Genomic DNA, 27,060 nt, shown 5'->3' on the forward strand with positions numbered 1-27,060 from the left:
TAAAACAACTGATTGGCTACTGTTTCTAAGATATTTAAGTTTTTACTTTTTATGTCTATGTATATTGTGTAGATAGTAGAGTTTTAATCATAAATTGTAAACCTAGGTCTTTTCATGTGTTTACGGTTGCTTTACATGATAATATTTCACCTGTCCCGTTTATGTAACACTTTAAAAATCAACAAAAGGGTTATATAAATAAAATTTATTATGAAACAAAAGGCAAAAATCTATTATGTACATAGTTTAGTCCTATTCAGTGTCTACTCGGCACTTCTTGGCTTGTCTCTTGTATTCATTAAATGGAGCATCTCTTGTCACTGTCCAGCAATAGCCTGCAAGCATTGATGGGCTCCATTTGCCCTGATAGCGTTTCTCCATTGTTGCAATGTCCTGGTGAAATCGCTTGCCGTGCTTGTCGCTCACTGCTCCGCAGTTCGGTGGAAAAAAAATCTAGATAAGAGTGCAAAAAATGTATCTTTAGTGACATGTTGCAACCAAGGCTTTTGTATGCCTTGAGGAGGTTTTCCACCAACAACCTGTAGTTGTCTGCCTTGTTGTTTCCGAGAAAATGTATTGCCACTAACTGGAAGGCTTTCCATGCTGTCTTCCTTGCCACGCAGTGCATGGTCAAATGCATCATCTCAAAGAAGTTCATGAATCTGAGGACCAACAAAGACACCTTCCTTTATCTTAGCTTCACTTAACCTTGGAAATTTTCCACGGAGGTACTTGAAAGCTGCTTGTGTTTTATCAATGGCCTTGACAAAGTTCATCAGACCCAGCTTGATGTGTAAGGGTGGTAACAAAATCTTCCTTGATTCAACAAGTGATGGATGCTGAACACTTTTCCTCTCAGGCTCCAATGACTGTCGGAGTGGCCAATCTTTCTTGATGTAGTGGGAATCTCTTGCACGACTATTTCATTCGCAGAGAAAACAGCAGTACTTTGTGTATCCAGTCTGCAGACCAAGCAAGAGAGCAACAACCTTCAAATCGCCACAAAGCTGCCACTGATGTTGGTCATAGTTTATGCACCTCAAAAGTTGTTTCATGTTGTCATAGGTTTCCTTCATATGGACTGCATGACTAACTGGAATTGATGGCAAAACACTGCCATTATGCAGTAAAACAGCTTTAAGACTCTTCTTCGATGAATCAATGAACAGTCTCAACTCATCTGGATTGTGAACGATGTTGAGGGCTGTTCCAAATCCCTGACAAGGTCATTCAGTTCACCTTGTGTTATGAGGTGTGGTTCAGAGGAGGAGGATGGGAGAAAATGTGGGTCCTGTGACATTGATGGTTCAGGACCAGAAGTTTCATCCTCTTCCTCTTCCTCATCTGACTCAAGTGAGAATGATTCTGGTGCATCAGGAACCGGCAGTCCTTCTCCATGGGGTACTGGGCGTATAGCTGATGGAATGTTTGGATAATGCACAGTCCACTTTTTCTTCTTTGACACACCTTTCCCAACTGGAGGCACCATGCAGAAGTAACAATTGCTGGTATGATGTGTTGGCTCTCTCCAAATCATTGGCACTGCAAAAGGCATAGATTTTCTTTTCCTGTTCAACCACTGGTGAAGATTTGTTGCACAAGTGTTGCAGCATATGTGTGGGGCCCACCTCTTGTCCTGATCTCCAATTTTGCAGCCAAAATAAAGGTGATAGGCTTTCTTAACTATAGTGGTTATACTGCGCTTTTGTGATGCAAAAGTCACTTCACCACAAACATAGCAGAAGTTATCTGCACTGTTCACACAAGTACGAGGCATCTCTGCTCACTTTGGCTAAACAGAAATGTGTCCCTTTGCAAAATCAAACACTGACAAATAAGAGAGCACGACATTGTATGATTTCTAGAGCTGATATAGGGCAATTTGTTCAGCAGAGTGATGTAAGCTTCGTTATGATTGCATCATCCATGACTTCTAGGAATAACATGATGCAATTCATATCATGTATGATGCAATATCAGCTTCAGATTGCATCATTCATTGCTTTCTCTAAAAAGCAAGTACTGTCCAAACCCAGTCATAGATTTATTCATAGATCCAGTCAAAGATGTATTTTAGTCATTTCTGGTTTAAATTGAGATCCCTTCCCTTTATAACTCACTTATCCTCTGCCATTCCCAAGTCAAGGGTCGTATATACTGACCCAATAGCATATCTTGAAAACTAGAGCCAATCAACAATTTTAAGCATCATTTTCATTCTCAGTGACCCAGAATTAGTAAAGTTTAACTACATTTATTTTAGAAGCATTTTGGCTGTAGAGTAGTGTATTCTGTTAGCTTTTTTTTACTATTGCTGCACATCGAGCTGAAGTTTTCAGAGAACTTGTCATGTTAACTGCATGAGCTCTATCTTCAGTGGTAACAGCTAATTTAGAACCCATATATGTGTAACTGGGATTCTTTTTTTGCCAGTATGCATTACATTGCACTTATCAATGCTGAAGTCACTTTATTGTCTAGTCACCCAGTTTTCTGAGATCCTTTTGTAACTCTTCGCAAGAAGCTTTGGACTTGATTATCTTGAATGATTTTGTATCATCTGCAAACATTGCCACTTCATGTAAGAGAGCAGTATGACTGCTCAGAGCTTTGGTATGAAACGGCAAAAAACCTGAAAGTCTCTGATTAAGTTTAGAAGTGTGAGCAACAAGGGTGATGTCATGGTGGGAGTCTGCTATAGACCACCAGACTGGGGGGATGAGGTGGACGAGGCTTTCTTCCAGCAACTAACAGAAGTTACTAGATCACAGGCCCAGGTTCTCATGGGGGACTTCAATCACCCCGATATCTGCCGGGAGAGCAATATAGCAGTGCACAGACAATCCAGGAAGTTTTTGGAAAGTGTAGGGGACAATTTCCTGGTGCAAGTGCTGAAGGAACCAACTAGGGGCAGAGCTCTTCTTGACCTGCTGTTCACAAACAGGGAAGAATTAGAAGGGGAAGCAAAAGTGGATGGGAACCTGGGAGGCAGTGACCACAAAATGGTTTAGTTCAGGATCCTGACACAAGGAAGAAAGGAGAGCAGCAGAATACGGACCCTGGACTTCAGAAAAGCAGACTCTGACTCCCTTGGGGAACTGATGGGCAGGATCCCCTGGGAGAAAAACATGAAGGGGAAAGGAGTCCAGGAGAGCTGGCTGTATTTTAAAGAATCCTTATTGAGGTTGCAGTAACAAACCATCCCAATGTAGAAAGAATAGTAAATATGGCAGGTGACCAGCTTGGCTTAACAGAGAATCCTTTCTGATCTTAAACACAAAAAAGAAGCATACAAGAAGTGGAAGATTGGACAAATGACCTGGGAGGAGTATAAAAATATTGTTCAGGCATGCGGGAGCGAAATCAGGAAAGCCAAATCACACTTGGAGTTGCAGCTAGCAAGAGATGTTAAGAGTAACAAGAAGGGTTTCTTCAGGTATGTTAGCAACAAGAAGAAAGTCAAGGAAAGTGTGGGCCCCTTACTGAATGAGGGAGGCAACCTAGTGACAGAGGATGTGGAAAAAGCTAATGTACTCAATGGTTTTTTTTGCCTCTGTCTTCATGAACAAGGTCAGCTCCCAGACTACTGCACTGGGCAGCACAGTATGGGGAGGAGATGACCAGCCCTCTGTGGAGTCTTCACAGTTGAGGATGTTAGGGAGATTCCCAAACCTGAGCTGTCCTTTGTAGGTGACAAATTTGAGGAATTGTCACAGACTGAAGTGTCACTAGAGGAGGTTTTGGAATTAATTGATAAACTTAACAGTAACAAGTCACTGGGACCAGATGTCATTCAAACAAGAGTTCTGAAAGAACTCAAATGTGAAATTGTGGAACCATTAACTATGGTTTGTAACCTGTCCTTTAAATCAGCTTCTGTACCCAATGACTGGAAGATAACTAATGTAACACCAATATTTAAAAAGGACTCTAGATGTGATCCCGGCAATTACAGACCGGTAAGTCTAATGTCAGTACCGGGAAATTAGTTGAAACAATAGTAAAGAATAAAATTATCAGACACATAGAAGAACATAAATTGTTGGGCAAAAGTCAACATGGTTTCTGTAAAGGGAAATCATGTCTTACTAATCTATTAGACTTCTTTGAAGGGGTCAACAAACATATGGACAAGGAGGGTCCAGTGGACATAGTGTACTTAGATTTCCAGAAAGCCTTTGACAAGGTGCCTCACCGAAGGCTCTTACGTAAATTAAGTTGTCATAGGATAAGAGGGAAGATCCTTTCATGGATTGAGAACTGGTTAAAAGACAGGGAACAAAGGGTAGGAATAAATGGTACATTTTCAGAATGGAGAGGGGTAACTAGTGATGTTCCCCAAGGGTCAGTCCTAGGACCAATCCTATTCAACTCATTCATAAATGATCTGGAGAAAGGGGTAAAGAGTGAAGTGGCAAAGTTTGCAGATGATACTAAATTGCTCAAGATAGTTAAGACCAAAGCAGACTGTGAAGATCTTCAAAAAAGTGACTGGGCAAGAAAATGGCAAATGAAATTTAATGTGGATAAATGTAAAGTAATGCACATTGGAAAAAAATATCCCCAACTATACATATATGATGGGGGCAAATTTAGCTACAACTAATCAGGAAAGAGATCTTGGAGTCATCATGGATAGTTCTTGGAAGACGTTCACGCAGTGTGCAGTGGCAGTCAAAAAAGAAAACAGGATGTTAGGAATAATTAAAAAAGGGATAGAGAATAAGAGGGAGAATATCTTATTGCCCTTATATAAATCCATGGTATGCCCACATCTTGAATATTGCATACAGATGTGGTCTCCTCATCTCATAAAAGATATACTGGTATTAGAAAAGGTTCAGAAAAGGGCAACTAAAATGATTAGGGGTTTGGAACGAGTCCCATATGAGGAGGCTAGGATTTTTCAGCTTGGAAAAGAGGAGACTAAGGGGGGATATGATAGAGGTATATAAAAGGGGCTACCAAATGAAATGAATGGGAAGCAGGTTTAAAACAAATAAAAGGAAGTTCTTCACACAGCACACAGTCAACCTGTGGAACTCCTTGCCTGAGGAGGCTGTGAAGGCTAGGACTATAACAGGGTTTAAAAGAGAACTAGATAAATTAATGGATGTTAAGTCCATTAATAGCTATTAGCCAGGATGGGTAAGCCTCTGTTTGTCAGAGGGTGGAGATGGATGGCAGGAGAGAGAACACTTGATCATTACCTGTTAGGTTCAGTCCCTCTGGGACACCTGGCATTGGTCACTGTCGATAGACAGGATACCAGGCTGGATGGACATTTGGTCTGACCCAGTATGGCCATTCTTATGTTTTTATGTAACGAAGTGGTTCAGGACTATTTAGAAAAGCTAAACGAGCACAAGTCCATGGGGCCAGATGCACTGCATCCAAGGGTGCTAAAGGAGTTGTTTGATGTGATTGCGGAGCCATTGGCCATTATTTTTGAAAACTCATGGTGATCGGGGAGGTCCCGGATGACTGGAAAAAGGCTAATGTAGTGCCCATCTTTAAAAAAGGGAAGAAGGAGGATCCGGGGAACTACAGGCCAGTCAGCCTCACTTCAGTCCCTGGAAAAATCATGGAGCAGGTCCTCAAGGAATCAATTCTGAAGCACTTAGAGGCGAGGAAAGTGATTGGGAACAGTCAGCACAGATTCACCAAGGGCAAGTCATGCCTGACTAACCTAATTGCCTTTTATGATGAGATAACTGGCTCTGTGGATGAGGGGAAAGCAGTGGACATGTTATTCCTTGACTTTAGCAAACCTTTTGATACGGTCTCTCACAGTATTCTTGCCATTAAGTTAAAGAAGTATGGGAAATTTGGCACCTCCCATTGTTTCAGAGGGCAATATTTTTGTCTTTTTAAATTTTTATTCAGTCCATTCTCAGGCAGAACTCCTACTGGTTTCAATAGGAGTTTTGTCTATGTATGGACTGAGTGAAAAAGTGGGCAAAACTGTGCCCCAAAATACACAAATCTGTCAGTGTTTGTTTTCAGTTGTTTCCAAATCTACTGTCACATTGATATCACATTATCCCATAACCCACTTGCACAATTTTTCCCTATTGTTCACTTTCCTCTTCTTTCAGAGGTACTTGAGAAGGTGTTGCCAGCTAATCATAAGAATATAAGAACATAAGAACAGCCATACTGGGTCAGACCAAAGGTCCATCTAGCCCAGTATCCTGTCTTCCAACAGTGGCCAATGCCAGGTGCTTCAAAGGGAATGAATAGAGCAGATAATCATCAAGTGATCATCCCTTGTAATCCTCTGAATCAGCTGTAATTTTTCAGACACCTACCAGTAGTGAAAAAACCGCATGATGATTCAGCATGGATTTACTGTAGTTGGTACTGACTCATGATTTACAACATGACTTCTTCCACTGCTCCACCAATGTTCTTCAATACTGTTCTGATAAAATGACCAAAAGATTTGAGATTACACTGACAGGGAGGCAATCTTTAGCCTCTCTGCCAACACTGGTGACAAAAATTGTGGAATACCGGGATCTCCCAACAAGAAGATGGAGAGTTCAATTCAGTTCATGTAAGACAGGAACAGCTATTAGACGATACATTTGCTTTCCTGCCCAAGTTGGCCTGCATTAGATTATCTGACTTAAAGGTACAAAGTTCCAAGTCACAGTACACTAATTTCTATAGCTATAAAACCCAATTTTCAACTTGAATTCCAAAAGTTAGGCATTTCAATACTTGGCTTAGACACCATAGGGCTGATTTAGGGGATGAAATGACTCAAAATACTGATACATAGTAATTTTAGGTGACCAAATCAGCAGCTGGGTGCCTACAACAGGTATTTGGATGCCCAACCTCAGATACCCATGTTTGAAAATTGGCCGTCTCAAGTTAAATTAATTAATTTATCGCTTCACGGGGCCACTTGGGAGTTGCAACATATAACACACAGGCACTTTGCACAGGATTCTAACACGTTTTCTCTTTATAGAAAGATAAAGCACAGAGAGTACAGATCATTTAGAAAACAACAAACATTCTGAATCCAATGCCCCTCACTTTAGCTCACCGTCCCCTTGAGAGTCCCTGGGGGAACAACTGCGTTCCGGGAGGCAGTATTCCCCCCACCTCATACGGCTCCTGCAGCAGCTTCCCTCAATTTCAACTGGTGAGGAACTTCCAAAAAATAACACCACTCCCCCCTCCAAATAAAGCCTGTCCTTTATAACCTGAGAGTCTCTTCTGGTAAGCTCAACAAGCGACCGCAGAATCCAACCAGGTGATTCCACTTCCAGACAACCTCTCCCCTGACAAATCAGTTCTCCAGAGTAGAAGAAGCCACTCTTTCATCTAGGATAGGACAATAGGGACCCTCCAGCTTTAATGACCCTCTATTATAAGCCCTGTACCATTGCCCTGTTGGAATTTCCATCCAACATGGAAGTAAAGAGGCAACAGAAAAGGTAAAGAGCCTCCAAAGGGCAGTCTGCAGTCTGACACAGATACATATACCGAAGACCCCAATATCAAATGGAATTCATAAATTGTACAGAGAGATTCCCAAATCATCACACCCATCCTTCCAGTTATTCTGCAGACACTGGGCATTTTTGTTCGTTTAGACCAGGGGTGGACAAACTACGGGCCACAGGCCGGACCCTCCTGCCCGGCCTCTGAGCTCCTGGCCCAGGAGGCTCGTCCCCGGCCCCTCCCCTGCTGCTCCTCCCCCCCCGCAGCCTCAGCTCATTGCGCCACCGGCGCAATGCTCTGGGCAGTCGGGCAATGCAGCTGCAGAACCACGGCCTGAGTCGGTGCTCTGGGTGATGCGGCTTTAGCACCGCGGTAAGGGGGCAGGGAGCGGGGCAGATTGGATAGAGGGCAGGGAGTTCGGGGTGGTGGTCAGGGGGTGGGGGTGTGGATAAGGGTTGAGGAGGTCAGAGGGCGGGGAATGGGGGGGTTGAATGAGGGCAAGGGTCCCGGGGGGGGCAGTCAGGAAGAAGAGGGGGGTTGGATGGGGTGGCGGGGAGCTGTCAGGGGCAGGGGGTCTGGGAGCAGTCAGGGGACAGGTAGCAGAGGGTGGTGGATGGGGCAGGAATCCCCGGGGGTCTGTCAGGGGACAGGGAACAAGGGGGGTTGGATGGGGTAGGAGTCCTAGGGGGGCTGTCAGGGGGCGAGACGCAGGGGCGGTTGGATAGGGGGCCACTCCTGGCTGTTTCGGGAGGCACAGCCTCCCCTAACTGGCCCTTCATTCAATTTTGGAAACCCAATGTGGCCCTCAGGCCAAAAAGATTGCCCCCCTCCCCCCCAGTTTAGACCTTAAAACTAGATGTAATCAGCCAACAGTTTAAGCAGTTGAACAGCTTTTCATAATTAGCGGCTCTTCACTCATCTTTTAATCTACTTTATATTCAAAAGTAGTAAACTTCCACTGGAAGAATCCTGGTTACAATCTTGACTTGGATAAAGTTAGTCCCCAATCCATTTTATTTACTTATTCTGTAATTTATTAACTAATAATGAGGTACAAGTTTCCCGGGGTTACCTTCAAATCCAGGCAGCACATTGTAATTTGAATACTAATTGCCCAAGAATAGGATTAAAAATATAGGATGCATAAGTACTGCACAAGTACTACTGGAGTTCTGGCGCAATAGCTCTCTCTGTTTACTGATAGAAGAAAGAACAGATGAAAAATCCAGGCAACAAAGCCAGAGACAATATAAGCAATGATTGACAAGCCAGTAATTTCCATGACATTGCACAAGATGTACATGCACACAGGTTCTCAGGGCTCTTGTGTGTTAGTTAAAAGGTCATCTGCAATTAATGGCTAAGCAGAATTTCCACTTATAGCTTCTGCTCTTAAACTCTTCCTCCTTTGACTGAAGAAGCTCCTCATGAGAAATCAAACAAACCAACTAAAAGGTCTACAAGTGACCTCATCTGGGATGCCCTTTTGCCTCATAGGGTATCTCTACACTGGAGATGGAAGGTGTAAACTCCAGCTTCAGGAGACATACCAGTGCTAGCTCTGATTCAGCTAGTGAACTCAAAATAGAAATGTAGCCACAACGGCATGAGTGGTGGGAGGGGCTAGCTGCCTCAAATATGTACCTATGGTCTCGGATGGGATCTTACTCAGGGTGGCTAGCCCCTTCCACCATTCATGGTGCCGTGGCTACACTTCTATTTTTAGCATGCTAGCTTGATCACAGCGAGCATGGGTATGTCACCTCAAGCAGGAATTTACACCTTCCAGCTCTTGTGTAGAATAATATTGGTTGCAAAATCAGTTGGCAGAAACAGAATAAAGGAATTCAAACTGATTCAAAAAGTTGTTCATTAAAGAAAAATGTAGGATGTTGCACTACCCTGAGTGCACGGCTTCCTCTGCACCACCGCGTGTCAACATTCCCCCAGTTCATTTTCTGACTATTGTAGCAATTTCTTACGAATGTGCGGTTCAAAAACCTAGGCATTTGCTACTTGAGCCAAAGGAGCTCCTCCTTTAGCTATCACTAGGAGTCTGGTTGCCGTGGAGTTATTCCTTGATCCAAAGCCCATTGAAGCCAGTGGAAAGACTCCCATTGAATTTCAAGGGCTGTGGATAAGACCTTAAATGAGAGGTGTCTCTTGGCTTACCTAAAAAAAGTTGTTACCTATGACCCATGAAGATTCCCGTTTGAAGCTTAGCTGCCCTCATGCCCCAGGGACAACTATGCACAGAGATTGGCTGTTAGGTGGAGACTAATTTGTTAATTCTGCTTTAGAGTTCAGTCACTAGCTGCAAGACACAACCCATGATTACTGTACATTAGCCTTTTATTTTCCCCCAGGCCTTGCCAAAATACTGTATTTATATCAATAATTTTGTTACCCTGTCCTGCCCCCACCCTTCTAACACTTGTCTTTTAGATTATAGGGTCTTCGGGGCAGGGGCTAGCATTTACTATACATTTGTACAGCTCCAGGAACTATATAGCCCAACCCAGCTATTGCTATTATTATTTTTACTGCTACAGTGGTTAGAAGCCAACCAAGTTAGTACCCCATTGTGCCAGGCCTGTAGGCACTACTGCAGCACGAGTGATACTGAAAATAATCACGAGAGCTGGTCACAGTCAGGCGCTGTTCACTGAAAATCTTGTGACTAAAGCGGGGCAAATAATTGATTTCTCTGTTGAGTGGCCAAACAAAACAAAAAAAAAAATCTGTTCACTTCGAATCAAAACTGATTTTTTGTTTGTTCCCTCCCCCCTCGAAAAAACAAAATCTCTCCACAATAAAATAAGATTCATTCAGACCAAATTAAATGCTGATTCAAAAATGACATCAATTCAAACATGTCATTTCAAGTAGACGTTTCCCAAATTTTTGTTTTCAGGTTTTTTTCACCTGAAACTATTGGCTGAATTCAACCAGAAATCACATAGAATTTCAGTGCCCAGAAAAAAGCCTTTTTCAATAAGTTTACTATCTTCTGCAGGGGAGTGTGTGTGTGTGTGGGGGGGGCAGATTTAGGTGCAATACCTGTAAGACACTCCACAATGGCTAGGCAGGTAGTAATGTGTTTGTTGCATCTTCCTGTTTTCTATCACTGTACACTTGGATTGTAAACTGTTTGGGGTAGGCACCATATTTTTACGACATGTGTACACAACTTCAAGCACAATAGGCTCATGATCCCTGTCTGGGGTGTTTGGGTACTACTGCCATACAGACAACAATAATATGCACCAAAAAGTCATGGATGGCTGTGGTGTTTCAGGTGAATGTAACTCGCATACATAACATCCCCTTCAAGTAAAAAGCAAAGAAAATTAAATCCCTCCCATACTTGTCTAATGAGAAAGGTATATTAGAAATTGATTTTTCATCCTTTATAAATCACATGCTTTTTGATGCAGTAAGTTATTACAGATGCAGGGTCTGATGCTCCATCACTGACACCTTACAAGTATGCAACAGGAGTGCAAATCAGTGAGTGGAGAATTCTGGTCTGATATCTTTTGCACCGATTGTACACTCACTTAGCAAGGTGTAAAAAGACCAGACAAGGTGAAGGAGAGTAGAGAGTCGGGCCCAAACTCTCAACTTCTTTCATAATTAAAGGATTTGTAACCTATGGATTTATGTCACCCTTTCTGGCTTAGTTAGCAAAACAGCTGGGAAAAGTTCCATTCAAATACAAATAGAGTGACTAAATCACTTCCCCCATTTTGGTTGTAACAGGATTACTGGGGGAAGGCAAACAAACGTCAGAGAATTAGCTTCTTTTTCTAGAATTGACGTTTCCACTTGAAGCTCACCCTGTGTTTACTTGGAGAGAAAGTAGTTTTTTTTTTTCACTGCCGCTGTTTTTAAACGGGATTTATTTATTTTTTTCAATCTCAGATTAAACAAACTGTTATTATTGATTCTAGTGAAAATGAAATGTTGATTGTCAAAGATGGTTGTGAATAGTTTTCTCCACCTCTGGTTGATCAGAACCCTGCTTGTCTTAAAAATGCAAAACTCCCTTGTATTTCAGGCCAGCATGTGAGTGCTTTAGTCACTTTGACAAGCTGTTACTGACCAAGTAGTCTAGCTCACTTCAAGGGAACCAACTATGTGAGCAGCTACTTATACAAGGATCAGGGTATCTATAGTCTGGCTCTTAATGAGTAAGTGGGGGAAGTAGCTGAGAGACTTATCAGTTAGGGCACATTTGTCACACATCTCTTAGATTCAATGGTGATAGGCTTTTTAGAAAACATGGGGTGACAGAGTAAAAAGGATGGAACATAAGTCCCATTTTCTGTTGCTTCATCAGTTCATGAGAGACAAGAGATTTCATTCTTCTCAGCGGAGGCTATGAGCTCTCATGCTTTCCTATGTGTCTGCAAAGTAATTGGCCTACTTGGGCCTCAATCCTGAAAGGTCTTTGGGTGCCACTGCAATGCAAATAATAAAGAATGGCCTTGAAGACCCATTTGTCTGTTTCATCTCTGTGCTTCCTACCTTCCTTCCTGTCCCAGCTCCTGCCCATCTGTCATGTTTCATGCATTCAAAGTTTGCAGCCTTCAGAATTCTGGGATCCTGTCTCTGGAACACAGAGAAAAATGGAGGGAAGCATATGGAGTGAGTGGCTTTGCAGTAGGCAAGACAAGGTTAGTAGATGACTTGATCACAGTCTTTAAGTCTAAAACAGGAAATTAATTCATAGAATCATAGGATTGGAAGGGATCTCAAGAGGTCATCTAGTCCAGTCCCCTGCACTCATGGCAGGACTAAGTATTATCTAGACCATCCCTGACAGCTATTTGTCTATTCAGACAAATTCAGATAGCAGATGGCTCTGTAATCTACCAGGCAAAGGTTGACAAGGTCCAGTGTTTGGAAGAAGAAGCTAGACAAATACAGATTAGAAATAAGGCATCAGTTTTTTAATAGTGAGGGTAATTAACCATTTGAACCACTTACCAAGGGATGTGTCTTTAAAGCAGGATTGGGTTTCTCTTCCTAAAGGATGTGCTATAGCTCAACCAGAAGTTATGGGCTTGATGCAGGAATTACAGGGTGCCATTCTCTGACCTGTGCTATGCAAGAGCTCAGATTTGCTAATATAATGGTCCCTTCTGGCATTAAAAACTGTAAGCTTGCCCCAGATGTATAGCGCTCCCAATACATGCCAAAAAGGAATGAGATGATATGGTAAAGGAGTGGCCTTAGACACAAGTAAAGCAAGTGATAGCTCAGTGGTTTGAGCATTGGTCTGCTAAACCCAGGGTTGTGAGGTCAATCCTTGAGGGGGCCACTTAGGGGCCTGGGGCAAAAAAAATTAGTTAGGGATTAGTCCTGCTTTGAGCAGGGGGTTGGACTAGATGACCTCCTAAGATCCCTTCCAGCCCTGATATTCTATAAGTGGCTGCTCAGGGTCTTGCTCTTCACATGATCTGGTCCTATTTCCTTCTGCACTAATGGAATAAAAAGGAATTTATTACCCAGTCTCCTCATCCCTTCTGGAACAATGCAGGAGGCATCTTGTCATTTCATTTCTTCACTTCCATTAGCATAGGGCCCTGAAAATCGCAAGGCTGGTACTAGGATAGTTTGTTGCCAGCTGCAGAATGCGACTTCCACAGTACAATTTTTATGTATCTTTACTGTAGGTAAGAAAGCAGGGGAAAGAGAAGGGTGTCAGAATGTTACCCACATTTCTCCCCCTGGGAATAGTTGTTATTCAGAGACTGACTTGTCCAGGAAAGGGCAATCCAAAGATGTCCGGGGATAACTTGGGTTGTGATACCGCAGTCCTTCTTATTCAGCGTCTAGAAGAAATAAGAAGTTTCCAAGTGTAAAACCAGTTATCAATACTAAGGCAACAAATGCTAGTACCTCGCAATCCAATACTGTTCACAGCATTGCACAGGGGTACACCATGAAAACATTTCCAGGGGCATATGTAAAGTTAAATGATGATTTTTTTTTAAAAGAGTCATAAGTACCATGGCCCTAATTCAGAAAACCACCCCTGTTCAGCAAAGCGCTTCAGCATGCTTAAGCATTTTGCTGAATCAGGAACTTCCTGTTTAAACAGGATTTCATTGTATAACTTACTCCCGTAATGATGTTCTCCTCTTATATAAGAGGCTGCATTTCATAATCCAAGAACTGGAACAGTAGTTTTTATTCCCCAGGGCAGACATGTAGTTCAAATTGTATGCCAGCCCCTAGACATTTTGTAAACAGCATTTAGTTCTGTTCCTTATTGGGCAGTTCTGCACATACATGGCCCCACTAATCATGAATACAAACTATATTTGAGTGGTTATACATGATACTGAAGAGGAATAAGTTAAAAATATAACTGCAGTGGTCACTATTAAAAACCTTACAATTTTACTTTTGCAAGTAGAAATCATCATAATATTCACAGTTTCTTTATATTTCAAAATACCTAGCGGATACCACAGTAATATTAATTATTCCCATAAGTGATTGTAAAACTTTAACGGGGACTATTCTACCTCAGAAGAGAGGTTGAGGACTCTGAGACCTGGTCTACATATAGATTTAATACTGGTATAATTGTTGGGTAAAGGGGTGATTTTTTTTACCAAAATATTTATCCCACTACAACCCCTAGCATGGGCACATTTATACTTAAGCTTGGAAGGTTTTTATCTGTAAGTGTCTATTTCCCCACACACAAACAAACCACAAAAACATATTTCCATTGATAATAACTGAGATTTACAGCTAGGCAAAGTAATAAAACTGCTGCTTGAGAACTTGTTAGAATTTGATTTCAAGGTATTTACTTTGTATAATTTGACATGAGATGTTGACAATTTGTGTTTTGATGGTTATAACATTTTAACATTTTGAATCTCAACATCTGTCATGAAATAATTATTGTCTGACCCGCCACCCAACCCTTAATTTCCTACAACTGTGAAAATTTAAATAGATACAAATTGGGCAACAAAATGCTTAAAGTAAACATCTGTCGAAATTGTACAAAAAATACAAAATTCTGCCAAGGCTATTTATACTGGTATAAAAGTGCTTATACTAGTATAGATTATTCCCCTTCCCCTATGGGAATAAACTGTACCTTTATAAACACATTTGTTGACGTCACTAGGCATAGCTATTAGGTAACTTGGGGGAGTGGAAGGCCATAAGTGCTGATGAAACTCTCCTGCTCTGGGTCTAAGTGAGCCACAGTAACTCCATCTTGTGAACTTTCACCTATCTACATGCTAACAGCCTATGCTAAAGCAGAATATGTAATGGTCAACTTTTTTTTAGCAGACAGCTGCAGTTTTGCTCGCACTAACAGAAACGGTAGTAATAATGCGGGGGGAAAGGGGAAGGGAAAGGCCTAGTGCGTAAAGCTTACAAGGCCAAAAATAAGCATATGAAAGGGAATGTTTCTAACATGCACAATATGTACCTGCTGTAACTGCTATCGGGTAGAAAGGGGTATAAGGAAGAAACCAGAACAAAAGGCTTACTGAAAACAGCTTGGAATATAAAAGGAAAAACTTGCTTGTATGTGCTCTGCTTAATTTGAAATGTGCCTGCACCACTTTGAGATCTCAAATAAACTTGGTTTTCTTCTCCACCGTGGTGTGTCTATTGGTGCGGCGCACACCGGGCAACGAACCCTGTTGCCCCCTCGGGGCCCTTTAGGCTGGCAACAGTTTTGGCGCCCAATGTGGGGCTCGAGGCTGAAATTTAGCCTTGCCCGGTTCCCTTCTGGCGGCCGACGGATTACGGCGACGACCGACGCACAGCGCGCACCGGTGACTTCATCGGGGGCCTCGGCTGAAACGTGGTGTGATCGACCCCGGAGGGCACAACGGTGCAACGCACTTCAATAGTGGAGAAGCAGTTGGGGGCGACGGTAAGAAACCGGACCCTTGGATAAGGTAGAAACAGTCCAGTGGGGACTTTTTGCCTGCTAGAGTATGGGGCAGGGACAGAGTACAGCCGGCGGGGCACAGTGTACGCCCTTAGAATGCATCCTAGCAAATTGGGATGTGTTTGGGTCAAATTCAATGCTTAAAAGTAAATTAAAAAAATTCTGTACAGTTGACTGGCCTTAATACCAGCTAGAGTGCCAGGAAAGGTGGCCACCGGAAGGATCACTTAATTACAACACAATCCTTCAGTTACTTTTATTTTGTCAGCAAACAGATAAATGAAATAAACATCTCTATGCGTATACGTTTATGGTGTTAAGAAATAGGACTAATATTTTGCACAAGTGCCATTTGACTCCAACAGACTTGGTAGTAACTGCTGCTAATCCCCAGCACCCTCCCACGGTTGTAATTACAACTGTGGGATAGTTGCAATATGTAAATGACTTGCTAATTGCTGCTGTAGGTCTAATTCCTTGACTCAAAGCCACTGTAAGTCTCCTGAACTTTGTTGAACTCCAAGGATACAGGGTAGCTCAAAGCAAGGCTCAGATTGCACTCTCTGAAGTACAGTATCTAATATTTCACATAACAAACATAAAAAAAGGCTCTCAAATAAAAAAAAAAGGCTATCTGCCAAGTTCCTATCCCTAGCAACTGTAAACGGCTCAGAGCATTTTTGGGAATGGCAGGCTTTTGCAAAATATAAATCCCAGAGTATAAACTTAGGCTAAGCCTCTGTATAAATGTGTTAAGAAATCAAATCATGACCCCTTTCACTGGTCCCCAAAAGCAAACAGGGCATTTAAAATCTTAAAAAAAAATTAATAAAAGCCCCAGCCCTAGGGCTCTCTAAGCCGTTCCAACTGTATGTGCATGAAAGGAAAGGGATAGCCCTGGAAGTGCTTACTCAGTTACTAGGCACCTAAAAACATCCCGTAGCATATTTCTCTAAACAACTAAATCAAGTTGCAAAGGGGTGGCCAGCATGCTTAAGGGCGGTCGCAGCCACTGCGCTAGTGCTTGAAAAAGCTAAAAAACTGACACTAAAAAAAACTGTGCAAGTGTATATTCCCCATATGGTTCAAGCCCTGCTGGACACTAAGGGTGGTCTCTGGCTCACACAGGCTCGGGTTGCTCGGTACCAGGCAAAACTGTTAAAAAATTTTAAAGTTACCCTGCAAACCTGTCCCTCCCTTAATCCAGCTACCCTGCTACCAGAGACAGACAAGCAGGAACATGACTGTCTGAAAATCATAAATACACAATACTCTAGCCGCCCAGATTTAAAAAATCAACCACTCCCAAATGCTAACTTAAAATGGCATACTAATGGCAGTAGTGCTGTTATAAATGGGCAAAAAAGGGCGGGTTATGCTGTTATGACACTTCATAATACCGTGAAAGCTAAAAGTTTACCTGCTGGGACATCTGCCCAACTTGCTAAACTAGTGGTCCTGATTCGTGTACTCAAGCTGGCAAAAAACAAACGGGTTAATATCTTCACTAATTCAAAGTATGCTTTTGGGGTATTGCATGCTCACGCTGGTCTGTGGAAACAAAGAGGGATGCTAACAGCCCAAGGTTCCCCGGTTACGCATGGGTCTCAAATTCTCCGGCTGTTAAAAGCAATACAACTCCCCTCAGCAGTAGCACTGGTGCCTTGCAAAGCCCATCAAAAAAAAAAAATCAAAATGTAACCAAGGGCAATGCTAAAGCAGACAGGAAAGCCAAGCGCGCTGCTACCCTAAAATCACCAACAAAAAAGAATGCCCAAATGCATGCCCTCATCCCATCAGTAGGTGAGCTTGCAGCTCCTCAGTACTCCCATAATAACAAAAACCTGGCTAACAGGTTCAGTCTCCAAAAAAAAAAAAAAAAAAAAAAATAGCTCTATTCCACACACAAAAAAATCCTCCTGGCCAAGGGGTTGATCCGACCAGTGTTGCAAAAGCTGCATCAAACCACCCACGCAGGCAGAGAGGCTCTTACCCAGCTTATAAATAAATATTTTCTAACCTCTGAACTTAAACCCCTAGCATCACAGGTACAAGCTAAACGTTTAATCTGCCAACAAAACAACCCTCAACCAGAAGTCGCAGTGTTGCCAGCCACTCTGAAACCTACCCCAGGCCCAAAACTGGTGTGGCAAATAAACTTTACTGAGTTTCCCAGGACCCAAGGGTACAGGTACCTCCTCGTCTTGGTAAATCAATTCAGTGAATGGCCTGAAGCCTTCCCATGTTGTAACAACACTGCCAAAACGGTGGCTCTTAAGTTTGTCAAGGAAATTATTCCTCGCTTCAGACTCCCTCAGTGGATGGAATCTGATAACAAAACACACTTCACATCACAAGTTGTTCAAAAAATATCAAGTGCTTTGCAAATCCCCTGGAAGCTCCACACACCATGGAGACCACAAGCCAGTGGAGTGGTGGAACGCACAAATCAGACACTCAAGCAACACCTCTCAAAGATCTGTCAAAAGGCCTCTCTTACGTGGCCTAATGCTTTGCCCCTTGTGTTACTCCGCATTCGTGCTCTCCCCAAGGGCAGGTTAGGGCTTAGTCCCTTTAAAATTATGTTTAAAAAGCATGGCCTCTAAATGGTACACCAGTTCTAGCAAAAAAATATAAAATAAAATGTGTTTTTTTGTCTCAGTACATGTGCTCTCTGTCTGCTGTTCTTTCTTCTCTTCACAAATATACCAAAAATTCACAGCTTCTTCTGCTGGATGCCCCTGTCCACTCCTTACAGCCTGGTGACGCCGTTCTCGTTCGGACCTGGAAGGACAAACCTCTCCAAGAGAAGTGGAAGGGACCCCACACAGCAGCAAAGGTCAAAGGACACAAGAACTGGATTCATCACTCTCGATTAAAAGCAGTACCCACTCCTGAACAGTGAACTATCCAGCCTGCAAAAAAACCTGCCAGCAACAATTTAAAACTTAAGCTGTTGTTCAAAAAACAGTAAAAGTAGCTAAAAATGCCTGGTAATCTTTCTAAACAGCCATAGCCCATTCTCTGCGAAAACCCTAAGCACTGGTTCTATCTATTCACAGTAGGCCGACCTAGCCTATGGTCCTGGTCCTTTTATTTTTTGAAATTGTTTAGTGTCAATAATTCTTATCTTCTGGGCATTTGGGTTGTTGTAATCACAATATGGGTTCAAATTTAGGGTCTCTCACAGCATTCCTTTTTGTCACAAAAGCAATCCTTCTGTTACCTACTGTTTCACCCATATCGCATGCAAAATGGAAAGCCATCCCTGCAGACATGGCTACCAATACCTATAAGGCCCTAAAAATTGCTTTTGCCCATAAATTTAATCTCTCCCACTGTTAAATATGTGCCCAGACTCCCCACCATTTGGCTGGATTGCCCTAAAAAGTAGTTCCCCAAAATTAGTCAAACTATTGTCAAAGATTAAATGGTTACCAGCAGTAGCACCTCTAACAATTTAAGTTTGCAATCTAACTGTACTGCAAAAGCTCCTTATGGCCTACACAATGGCTCCTGGAATTCCCACTATAGTAGCACTCTTAAGCCCCAGCCCATTCATCTACGCTCTCCACCCACTGGTCTCATATGTTATCAGCAAGCCAGGACAAGTAATCATACCTGGTTTGCTGGCATTAGTACATGTAAATTTTATATTGGTCCTGGTATAAGTCTCACTATCCCTTTACTAAATGCCATCGGTTGTCAAACCGACGCTGCATTCTTTGCCCTTTCCCCACAAGCCACCCTACAAAACCTACAAGGTAACAATAAAAAAGCTAGTTAAAGTAAAGCATTCTAAATTTGTGGTAATAGTGCCTATAAATAGCTTCCTCATGGTTAGCATAGTAGCTGTTATAAAGGCTATCTCGCTCCTCCCCTCCGTGTTTTAACCCAGGTTCCCTCAGGTCACCCTAGGTACTGTCGGTCCTTAAAAGCTACCATTAAACCCATCCAAAAAAAACCCAAATTTAAAATAATATTCCTCTCTACTTATGGGGTGGGACGGCTAACCCAACTCTACAAAAAACTGTCTAAATTTCTCACTCAGTTTGCCAATAATACCCTGGCCATAAAAAAAAGCATAAATTCTAAGCTGTACCAGCTTCAATTGCTAGCCCTACAAAACCGCCAGGCCTAAATTATGTGTTAGCCTCACAAAGCGGGGTTTGTGCCCTTATTAAAAAAAAATGTTGTACCTATGTCCCAAAGTTTTCACAAAATATTAACAAGCACATCTTGTCAGCCAAACAAGTAAACCAGTAAAAGGCCGCCCAACCCCCCCACCACTATTTTTAATTCCCTTTAGGATTAGTTACCTAGTCTAAAAAAACTAAAAAAAAGCATTGTTCAGATCTTGCTCACAGGTGTTATAATATGTTTTGTTCTTTTCCTTTTGCTCGCTTGCTGTAAAGTGCTCATACATAAAATTTGTACCTCCCCTTCCCCAGAAGTTCCTTTATACTCTCTTTTTAATAATCCCAATTGCATAAATCTTAATTGCATTTTGTCTTTAAAGTATAAAAAAACTCTGCCAAAAGTTTGTTAAATGTTCTCAAAAAAGGGAATCCCACTACGGGATTAATCCGAATTTATATAATTCGAATTTGGGAAACAGATTGTATAAAGTCGAAATGTATGCGGCCACACTAAGCACATTAATTCGGCATTGTGCGACCAAGTACCAGGGCTAGCGTCGATTTCTGCAGCGTTGCACTCTGGGTAGCTAGCCCATAGTTCCCGCAGTCTCCCGTGCCCATTGGAATTCTGGGTTGAGATCCCAGTGCCTGATGGGACAAAAAACATCGTCGCAGGTGGTTCTGGGTACAGCCTCACCTCCTCCCTCACTCCCTCCCTCCCTGCATGAAAGCAACGGACGGCAGACAACCATTTCGCGCCTTTTTTCCTGGGTGAACACTGCAGACTCCATACCATGGCAAGCATGGAGCCCGCTCAGCTCAAGACAGCAGTCATGAACATTGTAAACACCTCGCGCGTTCTCGTGGAGTTTATGCTGAGCCAGGACCAGAAAAACAAGGCGAGGAGGCAGCAGCGGCGGCAGCGCAGCGACAAGCATGATGAGGACATGGACATGGACACGGACACAGAATTCTGTGAAACCACGGACCCCGGTGCTTTGGAGATCATGTTGTTAATGGGGCAGGTTCTAGCCATGGAACGCCGATTCTGGGCAAGGGAAACAAGCACAGACTGGTGGGACTGCATAGTGTTGCAGGTCTGGGACAATTCCCAGTGGCTGTGGAACTTTCGCATGCGTAAGGGCACTTTCATGGAACTTTGTGACTTGCTGTCCCCTGCCCTGAAACGCCAGAATACCAAGATGAGAGCAGCCCTCACAGTTGAGAAGCGCGTGGCGATAGCCCTGTGGAAGCTTGCAACGCCAGACAGCTACCGGTCAGTCGGGAATCAATTTGGAGTGGGCAAATCTACGGTGGGGGCTGCTGTGATGCAAGTAGCCAAAGCAATCACTCAGGTGCTGCTACGAAAGTTAGTGACTCTGGGAAATGTGCAGGCCATAGTGGATGGCTTTGCTGCAATGGGATTCCCTAACTGTGGTGGGGCGATAGATGGAATCCATATCCCTATCTTGGCACCGGAGCACCAAGCCACTGAGTACATAAACCGCAAGGCGTACTTTTCAGTGGTGCTGCAAGCACTTGTGGATCACAAGGGACGTTTCACCAACATCAACGCGGGCTGGGCGGGAAGGGTTCATGACGCTCGCGTCTTCAGGAACACTACTCTGTTTAAAGGGCTGCAGCAAGGGACTTACTTTCCGGAACAGAAAATAACCGTTGGGGATGTTGAAATGCCAATAATTATTCTTGGGGACCCAGCCTACCCCTTAATGCCATGGCTCATGAAGCCATACACAGGCAGCCTGGACAGGAGTCAGGAGCTGTTCAACTACAGGCTGAGCAAGTGCAGAATGGTGGTAGAATGTGCATTTGGCCGTTTAAAAGGTCGCTGGCGTTCATTATTGACTCGCTCTGACCTCAGCCAAAGAAATCTCCCCATTGTTATTTCTGCTTGCTGTGTGCTCCACAATCTCTGTGAAAGTAAGGGGGAGACCTTTATGGCGGGGTGGGAGGCTGAGGCAAATCGCCTGGCTGCTGATTACGCGCAGCCAGACACCAGGGCGATTAGAAGAGCAAACCAGGAAGCGCTGAGCATCAGAGAAGCTTTGAAAACCAGTTTCATGACTGGCCAGGCTACAGTGTGAAATATCTGTTTGTTTCTCCTTCATGAATACCTGCCCCCTTTATTGACTCATTTTCTGTAAGGAACCCACCCTCCCCCTTCCCCCAGCTTGCTTTCAAACCAAATAAAGTCACTATCATTTAAAAATCATTTATTCTTTATTAATAGATTAGAAAAAGAGGGAGGGAACCCGGGTGGGATTTGGAAGGAGGATCGGTGGGAAGGAAAAGGCCACTAAAAAAAGGTTAAAAAAATGACAGCCATTTGCTTGGGCTGTCCACTGGGGTGGAATGGGAAGGTGTACGGAGCCTCCCCCCCCCCCCGCGTTCTTACGGGGAGGTGGGTACAGGGGCTGTAGCGGCAGTCTGTTTTCCTGCAGCCATTCCTGAAGCTCCACCAGACGCCGGAGCATGTCTGTTTGCTCACGCAGCAGCCCCAGCGTTGCATCCTGCCTCCTCTGATCTTCCTGCCGCCACCTCTTATCTCGAGCGTCTCTCCTCTCCTCACGTTGGTCCCTCCTGTCCTCACGTTGGTCCCTCATGTCCTCACGTTGGTCCCTCCTGTCCTCACGTTCACTGGCTTCTTTCCTATACTTTGCAACCGTTTCCTTCCACTCATTCAGATGAGCTCTGTCACTGCGGCTGGATTCCATAATTTCTGAAAACATCTCGTCTCGCGTCTTCTTCTTACAATGACTTATCTGTGATAGCCTTCGGGATGGAGGAGGGAGGCTTGAGGAATTTGCAGCTGCTGTAGGGAGGGGAAAGAAGAGAGAATTGTTTAAAAAGATACATTTTGCAGAACAATGCTTATACTCTTTCACGGTGACCAACACTATTCACATTACATAGCACATGTGATTTCTGTGCAAGGTCGCATTTTGCCTCTTAATACTGAGTGCCTGTGCCTGTGGCTTTGCTGCTAGAGATCACAGGTCCGGGCAACAGAATTCGGCTTGCATGCGGCCATGGTAAGCCATTGTCTTACGGCTTCTGCGCCCTCCTTTCCCACATACCAAGCAAAGCCCGTAGAGTGCTGCGGTTTTTCTGTTAACATTCAGCAGCAGCAGAAAACAAACTAACCACCCCACTCCCCCCTTCCGCCATGAATTCTCTGGGATGATCGCTGTACCCCTCCCCCCACCGCGTGGCTTGTATCAGGGAAGATCCGTGCAGGAACCAAACTAACCCCCCCCCCCGCCGCCCCCCTCCCGCCATAAATTCTCTGGGATGATCACGGTACCCCTTCCCCCACCGCGTGGCAGGTAACAGGGAAGATCCCTGCAGGAACCAAACTAAACCTCCCCCCTCGCCGCCCCCCTCCCGCCATAAATTCTCTGGGATGATCACGGTACCCCTTCCCCCACCGCGTGGCAGGTAACAGGGAAGATCCCTGCAGGAACCAAACTAAACCTCCCCCCTCGCCGCCCCCCTCCCGACATAAATTCTCTGGGATGATCACGGTACCCCTCCCCCCACCGCGTGGCTGGTAACAGGGAAGATCCCTGCTAGCCAAACGCGAAAAGCTCAGGGCCAATTTCCCATCTGCGCTTGGCTAACTGCAGGGAAGGATTTATTTTCAGCCACAGGCAAACAGCCCAGTAGGAACGGCCACTTCTGTCCCCTTAATTAAGTTCCCGTATTTCAACCAGGTTACCATGAGTGATATCACTCTCCTGAGGATTACACAACAAGATAAAGAACGGATGTTGCTTGAATGCCAGCAAACACCGGGACCATACGCTGCCAGACTTTGTCAGGCAATGATACCAGATTACTTGCTGCAAGCATGGCGTGGTCAAGTGTCCTACCATGGAGGACGGAATAAGGATGCACTGCCCAGAAACCTTGTGGCAAGGCTTTTGGAGTACCTCAAGGAGAGCTTCATGGAGATGTCCCTGGAGGATTTCCGCTCCATCCCCAGACACGTTAACAGACTTTTCCAGTAGCTGAACTGACCGCGAATGCATCCCAAGTCCTCAGGGCAAAGTAATCATTAAAAACCGTTTGCTTTTAAAACAAGTTTTATATTTTAAAAGGTAAACTCACCTGAGGTCCCTTCCATGGGGTCAGGGTCTTGGATACTGGCTTGGGAGGGTTGGGAGGGTACTTCAGTCAGGGTGATAAAAAGATCCTGGCTGTTGGGGAGAACGGAGTGCTGTGTGCTCTCTGCAAGCTCATCCTCCTCCTCCTCCTCCTCTCCCCCATCGACAGAATCCTCAGGTGTAGCTGATGAGACTATCCCCGACCCGGAATCCACGATCACAGGTGGGGTAGTGGTGGCGGCCCCCCCTAGAATTGCATGCAGCTCGTCGTAGAAGCGGCATGTCTGCGGCTCTGACCCAGAGCGACCGTTTGCCTCCTTTGTTTTTTGATAGGCTTGTCTGAGCTCCTTGACTTTCACGCGGCACTGATCTGAGTCCCTATTGTGGCCTCTCTCCATCATGCCCTTGGAGATTTTTTCAAAAGTTTTGGCATTTCATCTTTTTGAACAAAGTTCTGCTAGCACTGAATCCTCTCCCCATACAGCGATCAGATCCAGTACCTCCCTCACGGTCCATGCTGGTGCTCTTTTTCGATTATCGGCCTGCATGGTTACCTGTGCTGATGAGCTATCTGTGGTCACCTGTGCTCTCCACGCTGGGCAAACTGTTAGCCTGACTGTTCTGTTGAAGCCACTTGAACTAAGGCAAAATGATAATTATTACGACGATCGTGTATGGGAGTGCTGCAAGAACGGTTGGCATTGTACGCTGGGTACATGTAACACTGTCCCAACATGCTTACAGAGGAAAGGCCTGATTGCTGAAAGGGGCATTATACTCACTTTCATTTTTGCATCTGCAAATTGTGGGAGCAAAAGAGGAAAGCCAGGAGGATGCCCCTTTCAAAACCAAGAATTCATATTTGTTTAGTACATATGCCTCTTGTATAATGCCCTGTTGATGTCATCTGGACATCCATGTACCTGGCTGCACCTGTACATCAGATGTGTGTACGTGTCCAAGTGACATCAACTGTGTCCACAAATCAAGAAAACAAAGGTGGAGGCAGTGTTTTCAAAAGCTGGCCCTACAGGCGTGAGTCGCTACAATACAAAAGAGGATAAACCAGAACAAACAGAGGGCAGGATGTGGACTCATTTCTGTTTTTTGTATCTATTTAAAGTCATGAAGGGCAAATGAAAAAAATGACTTGTTTAAAGAGTACATGTTGACTTACTTCACAGACCACTGAGCATTCCTCTTCTTAGGGAGTCCAGGCCTAAAAGGAAAACCTAGGTAGGTGTATAACCGAGTTCTTTTGCAGCTAACACTAACTAGTGGAAATATCAGATATCATCTCTGATTTAAAATAAACTGATGTCCGGTCAATAAAGGCCCGTTGAAGACTTTAAAAAACAATGTTACAACCAATGAGAGAGAGAAATTCTAGATTGAAGTAGATTGACAAAATGATTTTTCATCAGAAGATGTTCGAGAATGGAATTTCTGATAAGAGAGAGACACCCCTTTACATCTCCCCCATTAATTCTTTAGACACTCACCTGGGATGGAGAAGACCTAGGTTCAAGACACTGCTCTACCTGACCTGACCCCATACCAAATGTGTGCCCTAACCACCAAGCTACTGGCTTTTCTGGGATGTGCCATTCCCCCACCATTCCCTGTTGGAGCTGTCCCACCTTGTATATATAATCAAACATTAATTGGCCAGAGAGAGCAAGAGCGAGACAGACTGACTCAAGTGCTCTAACTACCAGGGCTATAATCTGGATGTGGGAGACACAAGGGTCTGAATATGAGCATCATAAATGATACTCTCAGCTGTTGGTATATAGAGTTAGATTCTCTTTAGCCCAATGAATAATTATTTATACAAAGGGGAATAGCTTCAATTGGGTGGGGAGAAGAAGAGGGGGCGAGGGAGTAAGAAAGATTGACTGTATAACCTCGGATATTAGAGACACAGCTTCAAGACCTTGCATCTCCCAGCCAAGTGCCAAAACCAACTGGCTATTCTGGTGTGGTGGTCGCTGTCTTTGGTTTTACACAAAAAACCCGAGAGGTCTATGTTTCATCCCAGTGTGGAATGGGAACAATTTTGAAATCGCAGATACTTTTACAGGACACGAAACTCATTGGCTACCCAGCTGTAGTAGCACATAGAATAATCTTGTTCTAAAATGATTGTTAGCATTTGGTCTTTTTAGTATGCCTAGATCCCTAGCTATGGTTGAGTGAGCCTCCTCAGAATAAGACAACCTAGTAATAGATATTTTGGATTCAGGTGCCATTACAAACAGCAAACATTTTTGTGGTGCAGTATAAATACCTCATGGAAGTATCACTTCCAAATACAGGAAACACCACTATAAATTTGAGCAAGATGAAAGCTTTTTTCCCCCATGCCACATACTAATTTACCATCCGAGTACCTCATATTCATACAAAAAAACCCTGTGAAGTGGGGAAGTATTTTTATCGCAATAGGAAACTGAGGCAGAGAGATTGTAGTGGCTTGCCTGAGGCTGCACAGGAAGTCAGACCTCAGGACCGTGATTTCCTGAGTCTCAGCCCTGCCTCTTACCGGCAACTACTGTCTCAGTGTTGACCAGAGCAGTCATGTAATGAATAAAAGGAGACGGATGAATGCCCTTAGAAATAGTAGATTTTCTTACTAAACTGCAATCAATCAATTGCTCTATGGACATGCACCTACAGACCACACCCAGCAATATTGTCAAACATCCTGGCTGTCCTAACGAACAGGAACATTACCAATGACAATCCCAAGTTCATCTATTTACCACCTAGTAAGTGATTAAATAAACAGCCTTCAGACAGTTCTTCAAATGACATTACACAAACCCTACACAGACAATATTTTGTGCTCTCTACACATATGATATTTCATACACTTTATGCACATGTACACTGGCATTCAGCTGAGGTTTATGATTTCTGTAAAACTTGCCTTACAACTTGACACACTCTCTGCAGCGTGTATAATTTTCTCCTACGTAGTCCATAGCTGCAAGGTCTTTATTTAAACAAATAAACTAAAAAAAGCCACAGGGGCAAGTTGCCTCTCATTTGCTCCCTTGTAACTCCACTGACTTAAATTGAACTACGGCCGTGTAAGTGAGAGGAGAAATGGACCCAGAGTTATTACATGGGGCGTGCTTATCAGGTTGATCACTACTTTCAAACCAGCCAGGAGGCTTTAATCTTACGCTTGCTGAAAAATCTGCTTGTACTCGATGAATTTGAACATTTGCCAGAATTTGGCTTTTATTCAATGAGGTTTGGCCAATTTCACAATCATAACGAAACTCTATGAAGTAGGAGACACTACAATCATCACCCTTTGGAAATCAACCTGAGACTGATGGCAAATATAGTCATACTGGGCTCATGTGTGCCACAGCTCTAG

The 27,060-nt window shown here is 43.7% G+C and overlaps 2 protein-coding genes across 3 annotated transcripts in view; both read right to left on the reverse strand.

Moving 5' to 3' along the window:
• LOC128834904 (cysteine-rich venom protein Cau1-like) overlaps positions 1-27,060 on the reverse strand; it is a 95,279-nt gene that overhangs the window by 20,096 nt on the left and 48,123 nt on the right. For both annotated transcript variants that reach the window (XM_054024086.1, XM_054024084.1), the window contains exons 2-3: positions 13,187-13,301; positions 11,992-12,075 (exon numbers count right to left, since the gene is read on the reverse strand). In XM_054024086.1, coding sequence (XP_053880061.1) covers positions 11,992-12,019 — 28 coding nt within the window. In that variant the 5' untranslated portion in view covers positions 12,020-12,075; positions 13,187-13,301. The remainder of the gene's footprint in view (positions 1-11,991; positions 12,076-13,186; positions 13,302-27,060) is intronic.
• LOC128834293 (trichohyalin-like) lies at positions 19,081-23,722 on the reverse strand. Its single transcript, XM_054022903.1, has 3 exons — positions 23,674-23,722; positions 21,959-22,375; positions 19,081-19,160 (listed from the first exon to the last, which is right to left on the reverse strand). Exons 1-3 carry the CDS (start codon positions 23,687-23,689, stop codon positions 19,081-19,083), a joined length of 513 nt encoding a protein of 170 aa, XP_053878878.1. The 5' UTR covers positions 23,690-23,722.

Source organism: Malaclemys terrapin, chromosome 3 (assembly GCF_027887155.1).
Source record: "Malaclemys terrapin pileata isolate rMalTer1 chromosome 3, rMalTer1.hap1, whole genome shotgun sequence".
Lineage (NCBI taxonomy): Eukaryota > Metazoa > Chordata > Testudines > Emydidae > Malaclemys > Malaclemys terrapin.

Bases quoted from the DNA above. Each gene is read 5' to 3' on its own strand.
- LOC128834293 (XM_054022903.1), bottom strand. The intron at 19,161-21,958 runs GTAAGAACGCGG...GTTACCTTGTAG, and splicing joins GCCCCTGTACCCACCTCCCC to GTTTTGTAGGGTGGCTTGTG.